The sequence below is a fragment of the Tupaia chinensis genome, unplaced genomic scaffold, assembly GCF_000334495.1.
Source record: "Tupaia chinensis unplaced genomic scaffold, TupChi_1.0 Scaffold142652_1, whole genome shotgun sequence".
Lineage (NCBI taxonomy): Eukaryota > Metazoa > Chordata > Mammalia > Scandentia > Tupaiidae > Tupaia > Tupaia belangeri.
In genome coordinates, this window is record NW_006202498.1 from 203,098 (window position 1) to 221,029 (window position 17,932).

At 34.9% G+C, this 17,932-nt stretch overlaps 1 protein-coding gene across 1 annotated transcript in view; it reads right to left on the reverse strand.

Moving 5' to 3' along the window:
* Positions 1-14,929, reverse strand: part of LOC102500959 (UDP-glucuronosyltransferase 2B17) — a 23,718-nt gene extending 8,789 nt beyond the window's left edge. The window contains exons 1-5 of the mRNA XM_006163580.3: positions 14,152-14,929; positions 10,595-10,743; positions 5,294-5,425; positions 2,561-2,648; positions 1,442-1,661 (exon numbers count right to left, since the gene is read on the reverse strand). Of these exons, the coding sequence (XP_006163642.1) occupies positions 1,442-1,661; positions 2,561-2,648; positions 5,294-5,425; positions 10,595-10,743; positions 14,152-14,875 (1,313 nt within the window). The 5' untranslated portion in view covers positions 14,876-14,929. The remainder of the gene's footprint in view (positions 1-1,441; positions 1,662-2,560; positions 2,649-5,293; positions 5,426-10,594; positions 10,744-14,151) is intronic.
* Between the last annotated feature and the right edge of the window lie 3,003 nt (positions 14,930-17,932).

Consider the following 17,932-nt stretch of genomic DNA (forward strand, 5'->3'; position numbering starts at 1 on the left):
TATATATATATGTATGTATTTATAGACACACACATATATATTTATATATAAAATTAGCTTACTTTTCTGATTAAATCATATATTTTATTAAATTGAAATTAGCCTGACTGTGGTGATTAGTTTTCTGTATAGATATCATAATATCATGCTCTGCTCCTTAATGTATCATTATGAAACATTTTTTAGTTTTAGTAATGTCTCTGGTCTATTGTGTCTGATATTAGTATGTTACAATTGCTTACTTTGGTGACTGATTTAACAGATATTTTCCTATCTTTTAACTTACAACTTTTGTGCACTTATATATACATATTTTTTTTTTTTGAGAGGTTTTTGCTATAGGGTGCATGCGCTCGCCAGAAAGACAGAGAGACAGAAAGCAAGAAATCACCACCCCCCCCCCCGGGGGGGATTGTCACGCTGCAATCTTTCTCCTCCATTCCCCTCTCAGGATCTTGAGCACGCACACACACTTGCATGGCGTGAATTTAAGCCACCATGTAGAGAAATTGGAACCCTCACACACTGCAGATGGGAATGTAAAATGATACAGCCAGTTTGGAAACAGCTTAGCAGTTCTTCAAAAACATAAAATTATCATATTACTTAAGAATTTCACTCTTATATATCTACCCAAAAGAAATAAAAAGTGTTCACATAAAAAAGTATAGCAATATTTGTAGCAGTATTATTCATCATATTAGAAAAAAAGTAAACAACCAAAAGATGAATAAATGTAGTATAGTTATAACATAGCATATTAGTAAACACTAAAAAGGAAGAAAATACTAATAGATAATACTATACAAATGACGTTCAAAAAATGCTTAGTTAAATAAGCCAATTACAAAAGATCATCTTTTGGATTTATCTTAAATTTTTCGAATAGGAAAATCTATAGAAAGAGAAAGATAATTTTCTTTTTGATTAATAAAAATGATCTAAAATTAGATCATTGTACCACTTATAGCTGTAAACACACCAAATATATTTTAATTTCACACTTTAGACAGGTAAGTTTTATGCTATGTAAATTATATCTCATAAAAATCTATTACAATAGTGATAAATATATATTTTTAACATAAAGATTTACAGTTTCAGAAATTTTACATTATTGAATATTTAGTATTTATTTTAGTTCATCTTTTTTCCCCAGCGGATTCTCTGATTTTTTTTTATAATGTGCTTCTTACGACTAGCTGTATAACTTTACATTTTTTTTGTGTGTGTATTATACTAATTGGTAAAAAAATATATTTTATTGGGTTAAAATGCAACTCTGAAATAACTGTGTGCTTGAGTACAGAAACAAATTTCAGACTGATTATACTATTTTAATTATTTTAGAATTAGACTCTTAAAAATGGAAAGAAATTCATACTATTGATAGAAGAAGCTACCTGTAAAAACTATGTCTTAAAAAAAATGTTATACTCACGAAGGATCATTAATAACTGTCTTCAATGCATTGAGAAAATCTGCACTTGACATTTTGTTCAAGTCCAGGCCAATAGCTGCTCCCTTGGCCTCCATGTGAGCAATGTTGTCAGGCTGATCAACAAACATGGGGAGTCCCACCATAGGAATCCCATGGTAGATGGCTTCATAGACTCCATTGCCACCACCATGAGTAATAAAAGCTTTGGTTTTTGGGTGACCTAAGACAGAGATGAAGAAAAACAATAAATTTTAAGCAAATTTAGAAATAGAAGAAGTTGATAGTATAAGCCAATTAAGAAAGGAATATTTCCTGCACAGATTTATAGTATTCAGAGGATCACATACATAAACATCTGTGGATTACTGAAAAAATCTGTTTGAAGGAAGAAGACAAAGCTTCAAGCCAGAAGTTAGTGCAGAGTAAATTTCTCTGGTAGACAAATGTGGGAGTGCATTCAATGAACACCTGTTAAAAGTCAGGGAGACTTAAAAGAGTACAGAGAAATTCGCTATGTTAAGATGTGGGGTATCTCGGAGGGATCTTTGAAGTAGAGGAGAAATGATTGATATGTTGATCCAGAGAGTGCTTTGTAGCTTATCAAATTTATACTTTATTATTTTGTAGACAATATGACTCACTGAAATTTCAAGGGAATGTAATGATGTTCATCTCAATCATTTTAGAATTAAGCACTATAATATCAATGGAGAAATGGATTAAGGTTAGGAGAATATGAAGAGAGAAAAATCAATTCAGAAGCTATCAAAAATTTATAGGCATGAGGCTGTGAGTACCTAATCTTCAAGGTTTTCTTTTTTTGTTTTTAATTAATTAATTTACATTCATTTGCTGAGCATTGTCACAGCATACAAAAGGTGATTTCCCATCCAGAATATACTGTGTAGTCATGTTATTGTCAATAATTTTCCATTTCTAGTTTCATATATATATATATATATATATATATCCAGTTGTTTTCCATTCCTTTTTACCCCCACATCTTGTTGAGTCACAAAATTTTTTCAAAAGCAAATATTGCATTAGGTTGCTGTTGAACTATTTCTCCTTAGATCTTCTCTCATTTAGAATTTTAGTATTAATTTGCCATTTTCTTACCAAGAAGGTCATTTTGTGGGATCCACTCAAAGAGCCGAGTATTGGGTCCTAACGTATCTGGTTTCTTGCCATCAAATCTCCATATAACCTATTAAAACGGAGAAAATGCTTGCTTTAGTCCACAATGAGATTTTAGTCTTTCATTAATTTTTAAAATTAATGCCTAATAAAAAATTATCTTGGCTATCTTCCTTCAATTAATATATGTGGAAATTTCTGTTTGTAATATGAAATGCTATTAAATAGTTTTAAAAATCAAATAGTCCAGCATAGTGGTTTAGGAATCAGATCCCACATAGCCAACCATGGTTTGGGTTTGGCTGTCTGTGCCTTAAGGAACAGTCCGGATGTGTGTGCATGAGTGCCCAAAACCCTGAAGGGAGAGAAATGGAAGAAAAAGGATTGTGGCATGACAATGACCTAATAGGAGGTGATTTCTTTTTTTTATTTTCTCTCTTTCTGATGGATACACACACACTTGACAATAAAAGTAAAAAGAAAAAATAATAATGAAAGTACCAAAATTTCAGATACCCTTTTATCAAATAATTTTGTAGGGTTTACTACAAATTATTATTCTAACAAGCTGAGGGGAATGAGTTTATAAATAAAATTATTTTTAATTTTTTAAGTTTTAAATTTTTTCTGAGAGAAAGATTTCTGGTATAGGCCATGTGTGCTCACTGGAGAGACAGAGAGACAGAGAAATAGAAAGTGAGAAATCACCCTGCAGGGGGAATGGCCACACTGCAATCTTTTCTCTTCCATTCTCTTATTGGAATTTTGGACACACACACACTCGCGCCAGTGTGTGTTTTAAACCACTGGATCTGGGACTCGAACTGCAGTCAATGACGTGGGAGTCCAGCGACGTAACAATTATGCCATCTGCTGGTCCCAATAAAACAAAATATTTTAATAGTATAGAATCACTGAAGACTCAATCAGAACTATCACGTAAATCACAAAACAGAAATTTTCATACATTTATTTCAAGTGACCATTAATACAACAAACTTGTGGTTTTAATCCTTAGAAGGTATTTCCTGCTATAATATTTTCTGAGGGGAATTGATGAGGATAAGCTTATGTTCATTGTTTCTGTTGAGTGTCTTGATCGAGATTTATATCACTCTATCTTGCCAGTAATATTGCATTTTCTACTACTTGGGACAAAGGTTTTTCTTCTTATAGATGGAATATAAATTAGTTTAGGTTACACATTGGGAAATCAATATTTTCTACAATCTTTGAAGAATAAATTTGTCCAAGGATTTATCGCAGGTTTTTATTTTCCTTAGTTATTAATAATGTGCTTATTAATATATAGTTTTACATATTTTTATATTTATTTTAGAAAGCTAATAATTTTAGAGTTAATACTAGGACAAGTCATAAAAATTTTTAAAAATTTGAAAATGCCACATTAACTTTCATTCACCATAATAAGCTAAAATAGGCCAATTAATAGTTTAAGGTATGAAGACATCTAATCACACTTTATAGACTAAAAGCACTAATTTGTAATGTCTCATATATTAATGATGCTACATCCAGTCCTAGGTGGTGAGTGATGCTGAAATTCACACTTCCCAATAGGAAGGAGTCTCAAGGAATCTTAGGTTACTGTGATATTTTTTGTTGGTTTGCTTTTGTTCTTTTTTTGTGTGTTTAATAACAGATCTATTACCTGTCAAGAAGTTTCAGCCTGGTTCTAGGCTCTCAGAAAGAAATAGAGTAGGTTCTTTGAGTGCATTTGGATTATGAATGAAGGTGGCAAGTAATTCTCAACTGGTAATAGAGCTCAGATTCATCTGATAATTTCAGAAAAAAACAACTATAAAATTTGTCGGACAGAGCTCTTCTCTATTTTTCTCTGTGCAAAACCCGACTCTATCTCCTCTTTCCCATTTTATGTCTCTCCCCTTTCTTCCCATCCCTAAGGAAGTAGTTTATCAGTTGGCCAGAAGAGCATATTGGTCAGACAACAGTCATTAACTGACAAGGCTAAGAGATCTTAAGGTCAAGGACCTGTGCCCTTTCCTTTTTATTACTCTTTTCTGCTATAACATTTTTCTGTTGTAACAGCTGTCAAAGTCAGACCTCTTAGAGCTGACTCTTTTGTCCCTCCCCACTCTTCCACATCAAGGGGATTCAGGGCATCCCAGACTTCTCTCTTGGTCTCTATGTGGCAGGTTGGTTTTAAGATGCATACACTGTTTTTATCTTGTGAGAACAGCGATCAGGAGCCCAAGGAAGGAATTGAATCTCAATGTTCTAAGTCAGTCTTTTGCAAAATTCTGTTTCTGATGTTGAGTGCCTCTGCAGCTACTATTGAACTGCAACTTGATGCCTCTCTACAGCTAGTAACTCCACAATCCTCCAGAAAACCATGTGGGAAAACCTTGATTTTGGGGGTAAGAATTGGGTGTTCTTGTGTTGCTGGTTATGCTATTATAATGACACTGAAATCTCACATATAATCTCTAATATATAAATGCATCTGAGTGCAACACAAAGCTTAAACTGGAATAGTTAAGCAAATAAGTCTCCCTTAAACTATTTTAGAATTTAACTTAGAAAGAAAAATAGTTTTATAAGATCGTTTTGATCTATTGGGAAATCTCTCCTCTTTGGGGAAACCTTTTTAATGGGCCCTCTCTATAGACTAAAGGAACTCACTCAAGTAGTACGGCACAAAGACAATTTCTAGTACTTGCTCAGCACACAGACCTTCTGTGGAATCTGGGCAAGGACTGATGCAATCATGTTAGCCCTTTCTTCTGGAAGGGTGTAGACCATTGACCCCAAACTAAACACCACAACACCATTTTCTCCAGAGCTCTGGACAAATTCTTCCATTTCCTGCAAAGAAAAAAAATTGCTATATTATTAAGGGATATCAATTCAGGGAGTTTTCTATCTCCTTTTTCTTTTGTTTCTTTGCTGGAAAGAAATGAACATAATACATGCATTTCTAAATAGAAAAAAAAAAAAGACCCTGACACTCAACTCAGAATAGTTTTGTGTTCTAACTTGCCATACCATTAAAGAAGATGCGTGATACGAAATTCATTTTCTTTAAGCAATGCAAAATCATTGACTATTGTATCAATACTGATCAATGCTCAGCAAGAGATGGTAGCAAATAAAAAGTCTGAAGAATCTGTTATGTTGTTGTAACACAAGTCTAATTTTCTCAAGTGAGTACTAAAAAAACCAAACATCGTTTCCATTCTACCTCTTACGTAATACAAGATGAAGGATGTTTTTTCTCATGTTGTATTAAACAATATTGAGATCAAATTTGTCCCAGAATGGCAAGACTGTGACCAACTAAAATAGCTTAATGTCTTTAATAAGACAAGATGAACTTGCTCACCAAGGCTCCTTTCAAGACCTCACCTTACCTCATCCCACCTTACTGTGTTCAGCAATTTAAAATTCAGTCATAAACTCTGCCCAGTCCCAGCTAGTTCCCTACTTTACAAAACTGTCCTTGATGTCATCTAGCCTAGGATCCAACCTCTTATAACTCAAGAGGATTCTCCCTGACTCCTTTTGAAAAGTAATGAAAGTACATCACAATGTTTTTCTCCATTCCTGATATGAATAAATAAACTTAGCTTTGCTTCATCGATAGGGCTTTTTGTGTGTGCTCTTTTGAGGAGTTAGCAGTTGACCTAAGTATTCAAAAGGATCTAAATATTTTAACAGAACTCATGAACAAAATGAAAAGGCAGACTGGAATTAGCTACTCTGAATATGTATGCTGTTCTACATCCTGAATTTTAGTTACTGAATGATATACAAATACTTTTCTAGTGTGCAGTTTTTCAAGAAATCCTTTCTGTGTGCAAGTTTTCATAATAATCCATACTGAAGAGAAATCATATGTAACTGCTTTAGTGTAAGGATAGTCTCCTTGTTAAATCATCCATATATAATTTAAAAAACCCTCTATTTATTCATTCCAACATTTCTTACTGTTTCAAATTCATGCTACCAACAGGCTTCCTTAATTTAACAATCAGAGAGCTCTTTAATCAAACCAATTATTTTCTATCAATATTATATTAATTGACTGAAAGAGACAAAAATTTATGAAAATATTCTTTTTCTTTTTTTGGGGGAACATACCTTGCTAATACTTAGCATACTTATTAATCCTATCTTATATTAAAGAAATTATATTTTAAATGTTTCTGCAGTTTATTTTATTCAATTCTAATAAAATTGTTCTAAAATATATAAGCATTATTTCTTAAAGAATTATTTTAACTTTATTTATCCATTTATTTATTTATTTTACTTTGATCAGAGAGGGGTAGAGTGAGAGTTAGAGAGAGAAAGAGAGAGAGAGAGAGAGAGAAAGCAAGCCACTGGTCTGGGACTCGAACCACAATCTGCCATGTTGGAGTCCAGCGCCCTTAACTACCACACCACCTGCTGGCCCTTATAAACATTATTTTTATATACTGCTTAAATCTGAGTATAAACTCGATTCTCCTTCTGGACCTGGCCCTGATATTTCTAAGGGAACTGAAGTCGTGCTTGATAATGTAATGAATTTTATACATAAATGATTTATTTTTGGCAGATTTTACTCCTGGAGAGTGTGAATTAATCTGTGAACTAGACTCCATGACAAAAAGTTATAGAAAATCATGTGTATTTTTTACTTTATGTCCTGTTTTATAGGTTAATATTAAACCAAACATTTTCTCCTGAGTCTTACTCACTATATTTGTTTTCAAGCATAGCTAGTGAGGTAAAGACAATTTAGAGATTGAAAAAACAATGGTATCTTTTCTAATTTATGCATTTCTGAATGATTTTTAATGTTCTACTACAATGAACTCTTGAGAAACACTAATTTCTACTAAACATGTTATCAGGCTACGGTGATCTTTGCTGTTTTGTAGTGTGAAACTTTTTGATAGCAAGTAAGACCTGACCAAATGATAAAGTGCACCCAAAATTTTTTTGGAAAACATGTAAATTTTTCAGTACATACTCTCCATATATAACTGCCAGAAGGGGTCCCTCCAAGACAAGATTATTAAAACTTAAGATAGAATTTAAAGATTTTTCATTTGCTTACCTTGGTTTGTCAAACTAAATCCTTTCATGAGAAAAGACAATAGTGAAAATAAAAGTTTTCACCAGCTAATATTTACTAATTATTATGTTCTTGACACTGTATAAGAGCATGGCTTATAATTTGCAGTAGTCTTTTTGTTTTTGTTTTGTTTTTACAATAAAATTGCCACAAACAGTTCCTTAGAAAATACCAATTCATTGTTTCTAGGAAAAACACAATGTTAAGTTTCCACAAACCTCCTGTCTCAAACTTTTCATCAACTGACTAACATATACCTTGTTTTATGTGTTTTTGTTTATAGATATGTTACTTAATACATATTGCTGGGCCAGCAGATGGTATAGTGGTTATGTTGCCTAACTCCCACTTGGCCAACCATGGTTCAAGTCATGGACTGGGTGGCTTGAAAATCATACTGGGCATGTGTACACGGGTGCCCAAGATTCTGGGAGGAGAAGAGATAGCAGCATGGCCATCCCTTCTTGGGGGTGATTTCTCACTTTCCCTCTCACTGTCTCTCTCTCTTTGTGAGCACACATGCCCTAAGGCAAAACCTTAAAAAAAATTCTTGAGGAAGGATCAACTGTTCCATTAACATTGAACTTATAACCAACAACACTATAACTTTGTAACTGAATGAAGCTTACCTAACAAACATAATTTCTCCATGGGGCAAATTACAGCCTTCTTACTTCTTCTTAGAAACACTAGAGAGCATTTCAGCCCTGTACTTAGGGGCTATTTTAAACAGTGCTATCACCAACAAAACACATGACAGGAAGTACAGCTGAAACAAAAAGTGCATTCATTTGTTCAATCTCAATTGAGAACATGCACTTCAGATGACTCAGGCTTTTCATTGCTCTGTGCATGTGCACAAATGACTAAGAAAGCACTGTGGATATTGACTTTGGAATTACAAATAAGTCTTAGTGACTAAGTAAACTTGCAAATATAGAATTCGTGAATAATAAGAATTGACTGTATTAGACAATTTTATGATCACACCTATATAATGCAATAAGATAATCTATTATTCTTATTTTATAAATAAAGAAACTGAGACTTAAAGAAGTTTAATGATTTGCCAAAGGACCCATAGCTGATAACCAGCAGAACAGGGAATTTGATTTGATTACACTTATTCTGGCTATAGTGTCTTCTTTTAGCTTCCCACATCTCTTAAAATATATGCAGTGTTTGTCTTTTCATAGTCTGTCATTATTTCACTTATCATTATATCTTCTAGATATGACCATTTTGTATCAAATGATAGGATCTCATTGTTCTTCAAGACTGAGTAGTATTAGTCATCAGTTGTTATACACTTAAGCTGAATTCATATCTCAGCTATTCTAAATAATGCTGCAATGAATATGGAAGTGCATGTGTCTTTCCACCTGAGTTATTTCTTGTCATTTGGATAAATAAGATGGAGTAAGATTACCATGTTATATAGTTGTTCTTTTTGTAAAGTTTTGAGGACCCTCCATATTGTTTTCTACAGTGGCTATACTAATTTACATTTCCACCAACAATGCAGGAGGGTTCTCTTTTCATGACAGACTCATCAGCACTTGCTTTTTTTTTTGGGAGAGGTTTTTACAATAGGGCACATGTGCTCACCAGGAAGACAGAGAGACAGAAAGTGAGAAATCATCCCCCAGGGGGATGGCAATGCCACAATCCCTTCTCCTCCATTCTCCTCTCGGGATCTTGGGCATGCACGCCCATGTGTGTGGCATGAGTTTAAGCCATCGGGTCCGGAACTTGAACTGTGGTCGAATGCTTGGAAGTTCAGCAATATAGTCATTATGCCATCTGTTGGTCTCAAGTGATATTTTATTGTAGTTTTGAATTGCATTTCCCTTATGATAAAAGATGTTGAACATTTTTCTTTCCCATATGCTATTTGGTTATTTGTCTTTTTTTCTTTGAGAACTATCTGTTCAGATCAATTAGTTATTTTAAAATTGAATTATGGGAACCAGCAGTTTAGCGTGATGGCTATGTCGCTGGACTCCCATGTAGTCGACCACGGTTCGCGTCCCTGACCCGGTGGCTTAAAACTCACGCCAGGCGCGTGTGCGTGCATGCCCATGATCCCGAGAGGAGAATGGAGGAGAAGGGATTGCGGCGTGACCATCCCCTCTGGGGGGTGATTTCTCGCTTTCTGTCTCTCTGTCTGTCTGGCGAGTGCACGCGCCCTATAGCAAAAACCTCTAAAAAAATGTGAATTATTACTTTTTCTGCATGTATGCTATTTGAATTCCCTACATATTCTGGTTATCAATCCTTTATCTAAAGTATAATTTGAAAATATTTTCTACCATTCTGTGGGCAATCTCTTCAGTGTTTTCTTTGCCATGAAGAAGTTTTTTTTCCACTTGTTTATTTTTGTAGTTTTTGCAAACCTTTCAGGGTCCTATTTAAGAATGCTTGCCTACATCAATGTCTTCAAGTGTGTCCTCTGTGTTTTCCAAAAGTAAAAGTTTGAAGCCTTATTTAGATCAATTATGAGTTGACTTTTGTCGATGGTGAGAGAAAGGGGGTCTAGTTCTTGTACTTGTTTAATGTTTATGGCTTTTCCAGTCAACTGGTCTCTATGCTTCCCCAAGGCAACTTTCTTGTTGGTCTCTCCTTCTATACAGCATATAGAATCTGGTATCTAGTAGACAAAGAATATCCATTTGTTGAAAAAAGTATCCTTGCTTATGTGTTGAGCAGTAAATAACTGTTTCAAAGACCTTGCATTTCTCTCATCGTTTTCACAACTATAATGTAGCCAGAGTCTTGTAGTGATAATAAAAAATGAAACACATAATATATGAGGTAATTTTACAAATAAATTTTATACATTGTTCCATGTCTTTTTCATAAAACAACATTTAGATTGGAAATGGAAAACTCTTTCCAAGAAACTGATTTACCTTAGGCAGGGGTTTGGCAGGTTTGCAGTGTAGTCCTCCAACATATTCAAAATTTGGTAAAAGTGGGTGAGGAAATTCATAATCCCAATATGTTCGCATCAACCATATGTCAGCTTTCCCCATCAATTCACACAACGAAGTGGGTCTTCCTGTAAACAAATGAACAAAAATGTAAGGAACAGCTCATAAGTGGGTACATATTGCCCATTGTATCTTTTTATTTCCTTAGAGAAGTTTAAAAGAAAATTTCGGATCTCTTGTAGATCAAACAAATTAAAACATGCCAGTGTTAGAAAATTTAGACCAAACATATGAACAAAAACCAAAGATAATAAAGGCCGTGTTAAAAGAAAAAAGCAAAAACAAAAACAAACCTAATTTATGGGACCAGCAGATGGCATAGTGGTTATGTCACTGGACTCCCACGTGGCCAACCATGGTTTGAGTCTCAGACCTGAAAGCTTAAAACTCACATCAGGTACATGCACATGTTTGTCCAAAATACCTAGAGGAGAATGGAGAAGAAGGGATTGCCCAGGAGGTGATTTCTCACTTTCTGCTCTCTCTCTGGCAAGTGCATGTGCTCTAGAGCAAAAATTTTAAAAACCAAAACCAAAACCAAAAAAACTTACACATCTAAGAAGATACTCTCATCTCAACTGTCCTTCTAGTTTCAAATATTCATTCTTCTTTTCAAGGATTACGAATCAAGCTGACTGGTAGATTTTATTACTAGAACCTTATTTCTCTATTCTTGTTTAAGTGAATGATGAATTTTAAGTGTATTATATTCTAAATGACCACGTTCCCCTTTTCCATCTCCATAGCATTAGATTTGCATGTCTCTGTATCTCTTACATGATATTTTTGGCCTTTTTATTTAGTACTATAGTATTTCAAATGTATTTTATTTCCTTGACCAATGAAGATCCTTATCCTTTTTGAAGACATTAGTGATAGGGTTTCATGTGGGGCATAGGGCCAACTCAAGCCCCACTTTGCTGATCATTAAAACTGAAGAAATACTCTAAGGTTAAGGTAAGTGGATGAATATGAAACTGTTTTTTAAAAATCTAAAGATTGTCCATGTTAAATATGTTCATATTAACATGTGCAATATGAAGAATTTGCATTTCTCACACTTGTCTCCATCTAGTTTTTTTTTTTTTTTTTTTTGAGAGATTTTTACTATAGGGCACGTGCGCTCGCCAGACAGACAGAGAGAGACATTAGAGACAGAAAGCGAGAAATCACCCCCAGGGGGGATGGTCATGCCGCAATCCCCTCTCCTCCATTCTCCTCTCGGGATCTTGGGCACACACGCACACGCGCCCGGCATGAGTTTTAAGCCACCGGGTCCGGGACACGAACCGCGGTTGACTAACTGCTGGTTCCCCCTCCATCTAGTTTTCAGTAGCATTCAACCAGTCTCCAGAGAATGAATGAGTCACTCATGAGAAGTTGAATTTCCTTTAGGAATATAGAGAAAGGCAGGCAGAAAAACTCCAGTACATCAGAAATCCTCTCCAATGATACAGGTCTCACCTGGAGCCAACAAGCTTTTGTTTCCATAGTCCAAAGACCTTCCCTTGTGTATTTCACAGAAGAAAGTTTCTTCAGCACCAAATTCCTTGGCTATCTTTTATCAGTAAAGTGCATAATGCAAGTTATACCCTAAATGAAAATGATGTTTTTGATGTTGTTTTCAACCTCATTTATATTTTTCTTTCTTAGGAAACTTGAAACTTTTGACATATATGAATTATTGCAGTGGAGTAGGAAAGGAAAACTGCTTGATAACTACAAGGACAGAATGGGAGGTTAAGAAACTGTATTATGATTCAGTCCAAGGTATTTTTCTTGATTTACATTTGTGTCTTAGATTTCTAGAAAAATTACAATAATTGGTAAACTGATAATAAATGTTACTAAGTATGTGGAAATGTGTGATAAGGTGTATTCAGCAAAAACAAAAATATCTGCAAATTCTGCGTTTTTTAGACAAAGACTCTCCTTTGTCACCTTCTATCCAGAGTGAAGTCACCAATGCTGTCACGCATGCCTGTTCAAGGAATGACAGGAAATTTCTGGTTTGGACTGGGAAGCTGATTTAGCTGTGAAGATCTGTCAACATTACTCTCTTGAACTTCTGCCCTCAAATCTGCCTATGTTTTCTAAGCGTTTTTGTGGCTTTGCATTTATTTGCCTAGTCTTTTATTCCCTAAAACCCACCTGCCCTAATCATCATTCCTCATCTAGTTTTCTGATTTAATTGTTTGTTCATTGATGTCCTTTGCTTCCTTCACATTGTCCTTGACATCTCATTTAAGAGCTTTTTTTTAAAAGTGACCTATGACTCCTAGTTAATTTTTAGTGCACTGATCTTAAAGACCTTGGTCTCTGACTTATTTGCTTATTCTTTTATATTCTTTTATTCCCCACAGACCCACCCATTACACCCACTCATTAGCCAGCTTTATATTTTGATTATTTGTCACCTGTGCCTGTTTTCTTCACATTGCTTAGTATGCTGTTACCACGGTGTCACATCCAATAGTTTATTTTCTATAGCCTAAAATCTCTGGTTAATTTTTCAGCAGATTCTCCTTTCACATCGCAGTGAAAGGCTAATGTTTTTATAACTGGCATCTCAATTTCCTTAGTAATTTAAACGTCATGTTACATACCCTTTTAGTCATAGAGAGTGATTACATATCTTCTAAGTATGGCTGAGATACTCAAGTGGTATTTTTAAAAAATAATTCACTGCCTTAACCCTGCTGATGGCTAACTGCCTCTAAATGAGTGAGCCCAAGCAAGACTCAGAGAAGAAAGAAGGGATATTTGCATAGGCCAGCCTAAATTGCTGACCCACAGAATCATGAGAATATAAAAGGGTGATAATTTTAAATCCTAAGTTTTAGGATGTTCAGTTATACAGTAATAAGTTGATTAGACATTCATGATTTATAAAAAATACAATGCCTATCAAATTTAAAAACAAAACAAAACAAAACAAAAACAAGCCCCAGGACTATTTAATGGTACAATGTCAAATTAGAGGGAGGTCTCAGTGTCATAACATTCCAACCTACCTTGCACAAGCTCTTAGGGTAAAATAATAAATTTTGACTAAAACCTGAGAGGGAGAGAATCAAGACTAATAAAAAATGAAGCAAGTAAACAGTTAAGAAACACAAAATGGAAAATTATGTGTGCAAGATAATAGGTAATACCCTTGAGCAGGTCAATATTTAATGTATTCTGGATGGGAACACTCATGTTGTGTGCTATAATGATATGCAGTGAATGAATGTAAAGTAAATAAATAAAAATAAATTTTAAAAAGATAAAAAAATTTTAAAAAGAAAGCTGTCACATTATCATTTAGTCACTATTCCTAGAAAAAAAATTGTTTTATATTTGTATATATGCGTATCTCAATATTTGTGTACACACACACACACACACACACACACACACTCTACCACTTCTTAAAAAGGAAGATTTATTTATATATATCAGAGGTAAAATAAGATAATTAACTACTGACTTACCTAATACTTCACTGTAAAATTGATCCCACTTCTTCTTGTCAAAGGTCTCAAATGCATAGTTGAAATGCAGGTAATACAACATATTTGTCACCCTCTCCATAAATGTCATTTTGTCACTAAGTTCTGATAAAATAACAGGTGCATAAGAAGGAGGTAGTAATAGCCCTCCACAAAGTCTTTCATATGTATTGCCGGCAGTAAATCGAAGACTGTAGACCAGAGGTAGGTTTAGCAGCTCAGACAGCAGCTCACCACAAGGAGAAATGGCATCTCCGACAACAACATCAAATTTGGAGTCTTTCAGTTTCTTTATAAGTTTCTTGTTCAAAACTGCATCCTGACAAAGCTTGAGAACAATGTCAGAATAGTCATAATATGACTTTTGCATCTTTGAATCATATGCCCACAGTGTACTCCTTGGTAACTCATATGCCCACAATTTAATCAGTTTCATGAAGCGGAGATCTAAGTCATCCTTTGTAAAGGACGTAGGATAAACCTCGAAGTTAATTACGGATGGTTTGCTGGGATCCACGAGGATGGACGCTGAAGACGCCAGCACAGTCACTTCATGACCTCTCTGAGTAAGTTCATCCAGTATCGTCTTTAAGTTGATCCAATGACTGTATTCCATCGGCCACACAAGCACTTTCCCACAGGACCCACAGCTGAAGTAACAACACAACTGTATGAGCAGAAGAAAAGAGGCCCATATCTTAGACATCCTGGTAAAATGAATCCCTTCTTCAGAAACTTTCTTTACTCCTGGTGTGGCTCTATTTATATAAAGGAAGGAATCAACCTAGTAGTTAAAATGTAACTAGTAAATTTCAAAGTCAGAGTGACTTTGCAGATGGGCAGAGAAGATTTGGAAAGCAAGTGAAAAAAGGAAGTGGTGGATAATATTGTACTGTAAGTGTACATCATAAAATAACAGTATCATTGCAAGGCCCTCCCTCTAAGATAAGAGGAAGTTATATTGTAGTTAGCGAGTTTCCAGTATGAAAAGGCAGCATTATGTCAACAGAGAGGCAACAGAAAAATCAACTTTAATTTATTTGAACATTACTGTATTATCTTCATTCTGTTTCCCTTGCTTATCTTGTTCTGACTTCAAGTACTCTTTCATTTCTTTTCTATTTTATCAAAACATGGATATTTAACTTTCTCCTGAGTACTTTTGTTCATCTGAAAATATTTTATAAATCATGACTCCTTCCTTTTCTGAACATATTGATCATTTGTTATGTTTTCTACATTTGGAAGTATTTTTTTTTTCCAAACACCTTCTTCTGAACTTTAAGAGACTGACTCTTTAATCTAGGTGATATTTAGAAACATGTTGTGAGAAAGGACAATCTCTGAACATTTTGATCATTTGTTATGTTTTCTACACTTGGAAGTATTTTTTTTTTTTCCAAACACCTTCTTCTGAACTTTAAGAGACTGACTCTTTAATCTGGGTGATATTTAGAAACATGTTGTGAGAAAGGACAATCAAATCAGAAGTAGACAAAGATATCATAACATAGACAGACTTGTTTTCATCCTATCAATAATCTTCATACCTCAAGTGAGAGGAAAATCTCCATTATAAGGAATTTGAACATAGTTTCTAAGCAAAATATTGTCACAGATTAGCAATATCCTATATGTTTTTCTTTTAGTGAAGTAGTTGATGCATCACTGAGACTATCTTTTTGAAAATACAGGAATTGTTCTCTAGCCGGAAGATTATCAGCTGATATTATTCATCTGTCAACCGAGTTTAAGCAGTGCTTCTGCTGAAGAGAGCCATTTAGTACAAAATAATGTTTCCTTCCCAGATTAGCCCATATCTAATGTGTAGTTGCATGCAGAACTCTAAACTCTCAGACTTCTCATTTCTATTTGGGCCAACTCGGAAAGACTTCTCATTTCTATTTGGGCCAACGCGGAAGAGCTGTCTCAGCTTCAAAGCTCTCAGTGGATGAAATTTATGCTGAGAGCGCATGTCTTACTCAGTGGATGAAATTTATGCTGAGAGCACATGTCCAGTTGCAAGGCTATAACAAAATGCCATTAAATGGGGTTTATGGACAACAAAGTTATTTACTACAAGTTTGGAGACTGGGATTTCCAAAATGAAGATGCTGCTTGATTCAATCTGGTGAAATACAAAAAGTGGGAGATCCAGTGGTCAGGGGGTTTGAGGACATATAACGAAGGATAGATTTGTGGATCCTGCCTCTGGAGGAAAGAATAATGACTTGTAGGTCTTTTCAAAATTACAGTCAAATATTGGCTCAAATACCAGGTAACACAAACTATTTTCAGCTTTGGGTATATCCAAAGGTAAAAGGACCCTCCAGTAGATTCCAGTTGAAGTGGGGTTTATTACTGGGTAGAGTCTATGGTATGACAAGTTTTCATGGATGGCCAGCAAGGCTGACTGTGGTTCGAGTCTCAGACATGATGGCTTACTTTCTCACTTTCCTTTTCTCTCTCTTTTTGTCTCTCTCTGGACCAATTAAAAAATAATGGTAATAACAAATGGAATTAAATAAATAAATATTTTTAAAAAAGTTTCAATGGTGAAAGATGTTATATGGGATATATGGCAAACTTAATCAAATGATCAGAAAACACAGAAAGACAATCTGGACTGAAGATTATATGCATTTGGCTCTTAGCATGCTGTAGATCCCTGTTAGAGACTCACCATGGGATATCATGTTAATACTCATCAAGGACCATGCATTATGAAAAAGTACTGAACAGTAAATTAGGCAAAACTACTCAGTCAGTGGATATCAGTCTAGCTCTATCATTAGCCATGCTATAGCAAAATGGTATGGTTGTTGAGAATGAGACTATGCGTATTGTCAAATGTATGGTCTCTTAATTACTATATTTAATCAAGCTACTTTCAGTACTGAGTTTCAAGATGATCAGATCTGCTAGCAGTAGAATCAAATGATGACTCCAAAATATGATATTACTATCTGAATAAACCAAGTAGTTCAGCCGATGACTGCTTTACTAACTTTAAGCCCCAATCCTTCTGGCTATTCACTCTGGAAGGAATAGCCACATATACTGGAAAGTTTATCTTTCAACCTGCAAGGGATCTTCAAAATTATGACTTTCTGGGACCAGCGGTTAGCATAGTGGCTATACCACTAGACTCCCATGTAGTCGACTGCAGTTCAAGTCCTAGACCCACTGGCTTAAACTCACGCCAGGTGCATATGCGTGTAGGCCAAGATCCTGAGAGGAGAATGGAGCAGAAGGGATTGCGGCATGGCCATCCCCCTGGAGGGTGATTTCTTGCTTTCTTTCTCTCTCTCTCTCTCAGTCTTTTTGGCAGACACACATGCCCTATAGCAAAAACCTCTCAAAAAACAAAAAAAAAACAAACAAACAACTATGACTTTCTATTAACTAGAAAACTTAACAGTAGCACAGTCAAGAGCATGGAGATAGATGAAAGTTGTATTGAAATCAGGTCATTTAAGGCCATGAATAAAGATTATTTTAGTTTGTCAATACAAAGCCCTTTCAGAATAGCTTAATTTTTCAGTATTAAAATGTGTAAGTCAATATATGAAAAAATATACCTAGAAGAATAAGCTGAAAGTAAATACTGAAAGCTTTCCCTCTAAAAAAGATCAGGTACAAGGCAGAAGATACCTACTTTTATAATTTCTGTTTTAAATAGTAGTGGCAGTTCAGATTCTTTTTCTGCTTGTGGTGCTCAGTTCCTTCTGCATGGTCACTGTGGAAAATCTGCCGTTGTGCA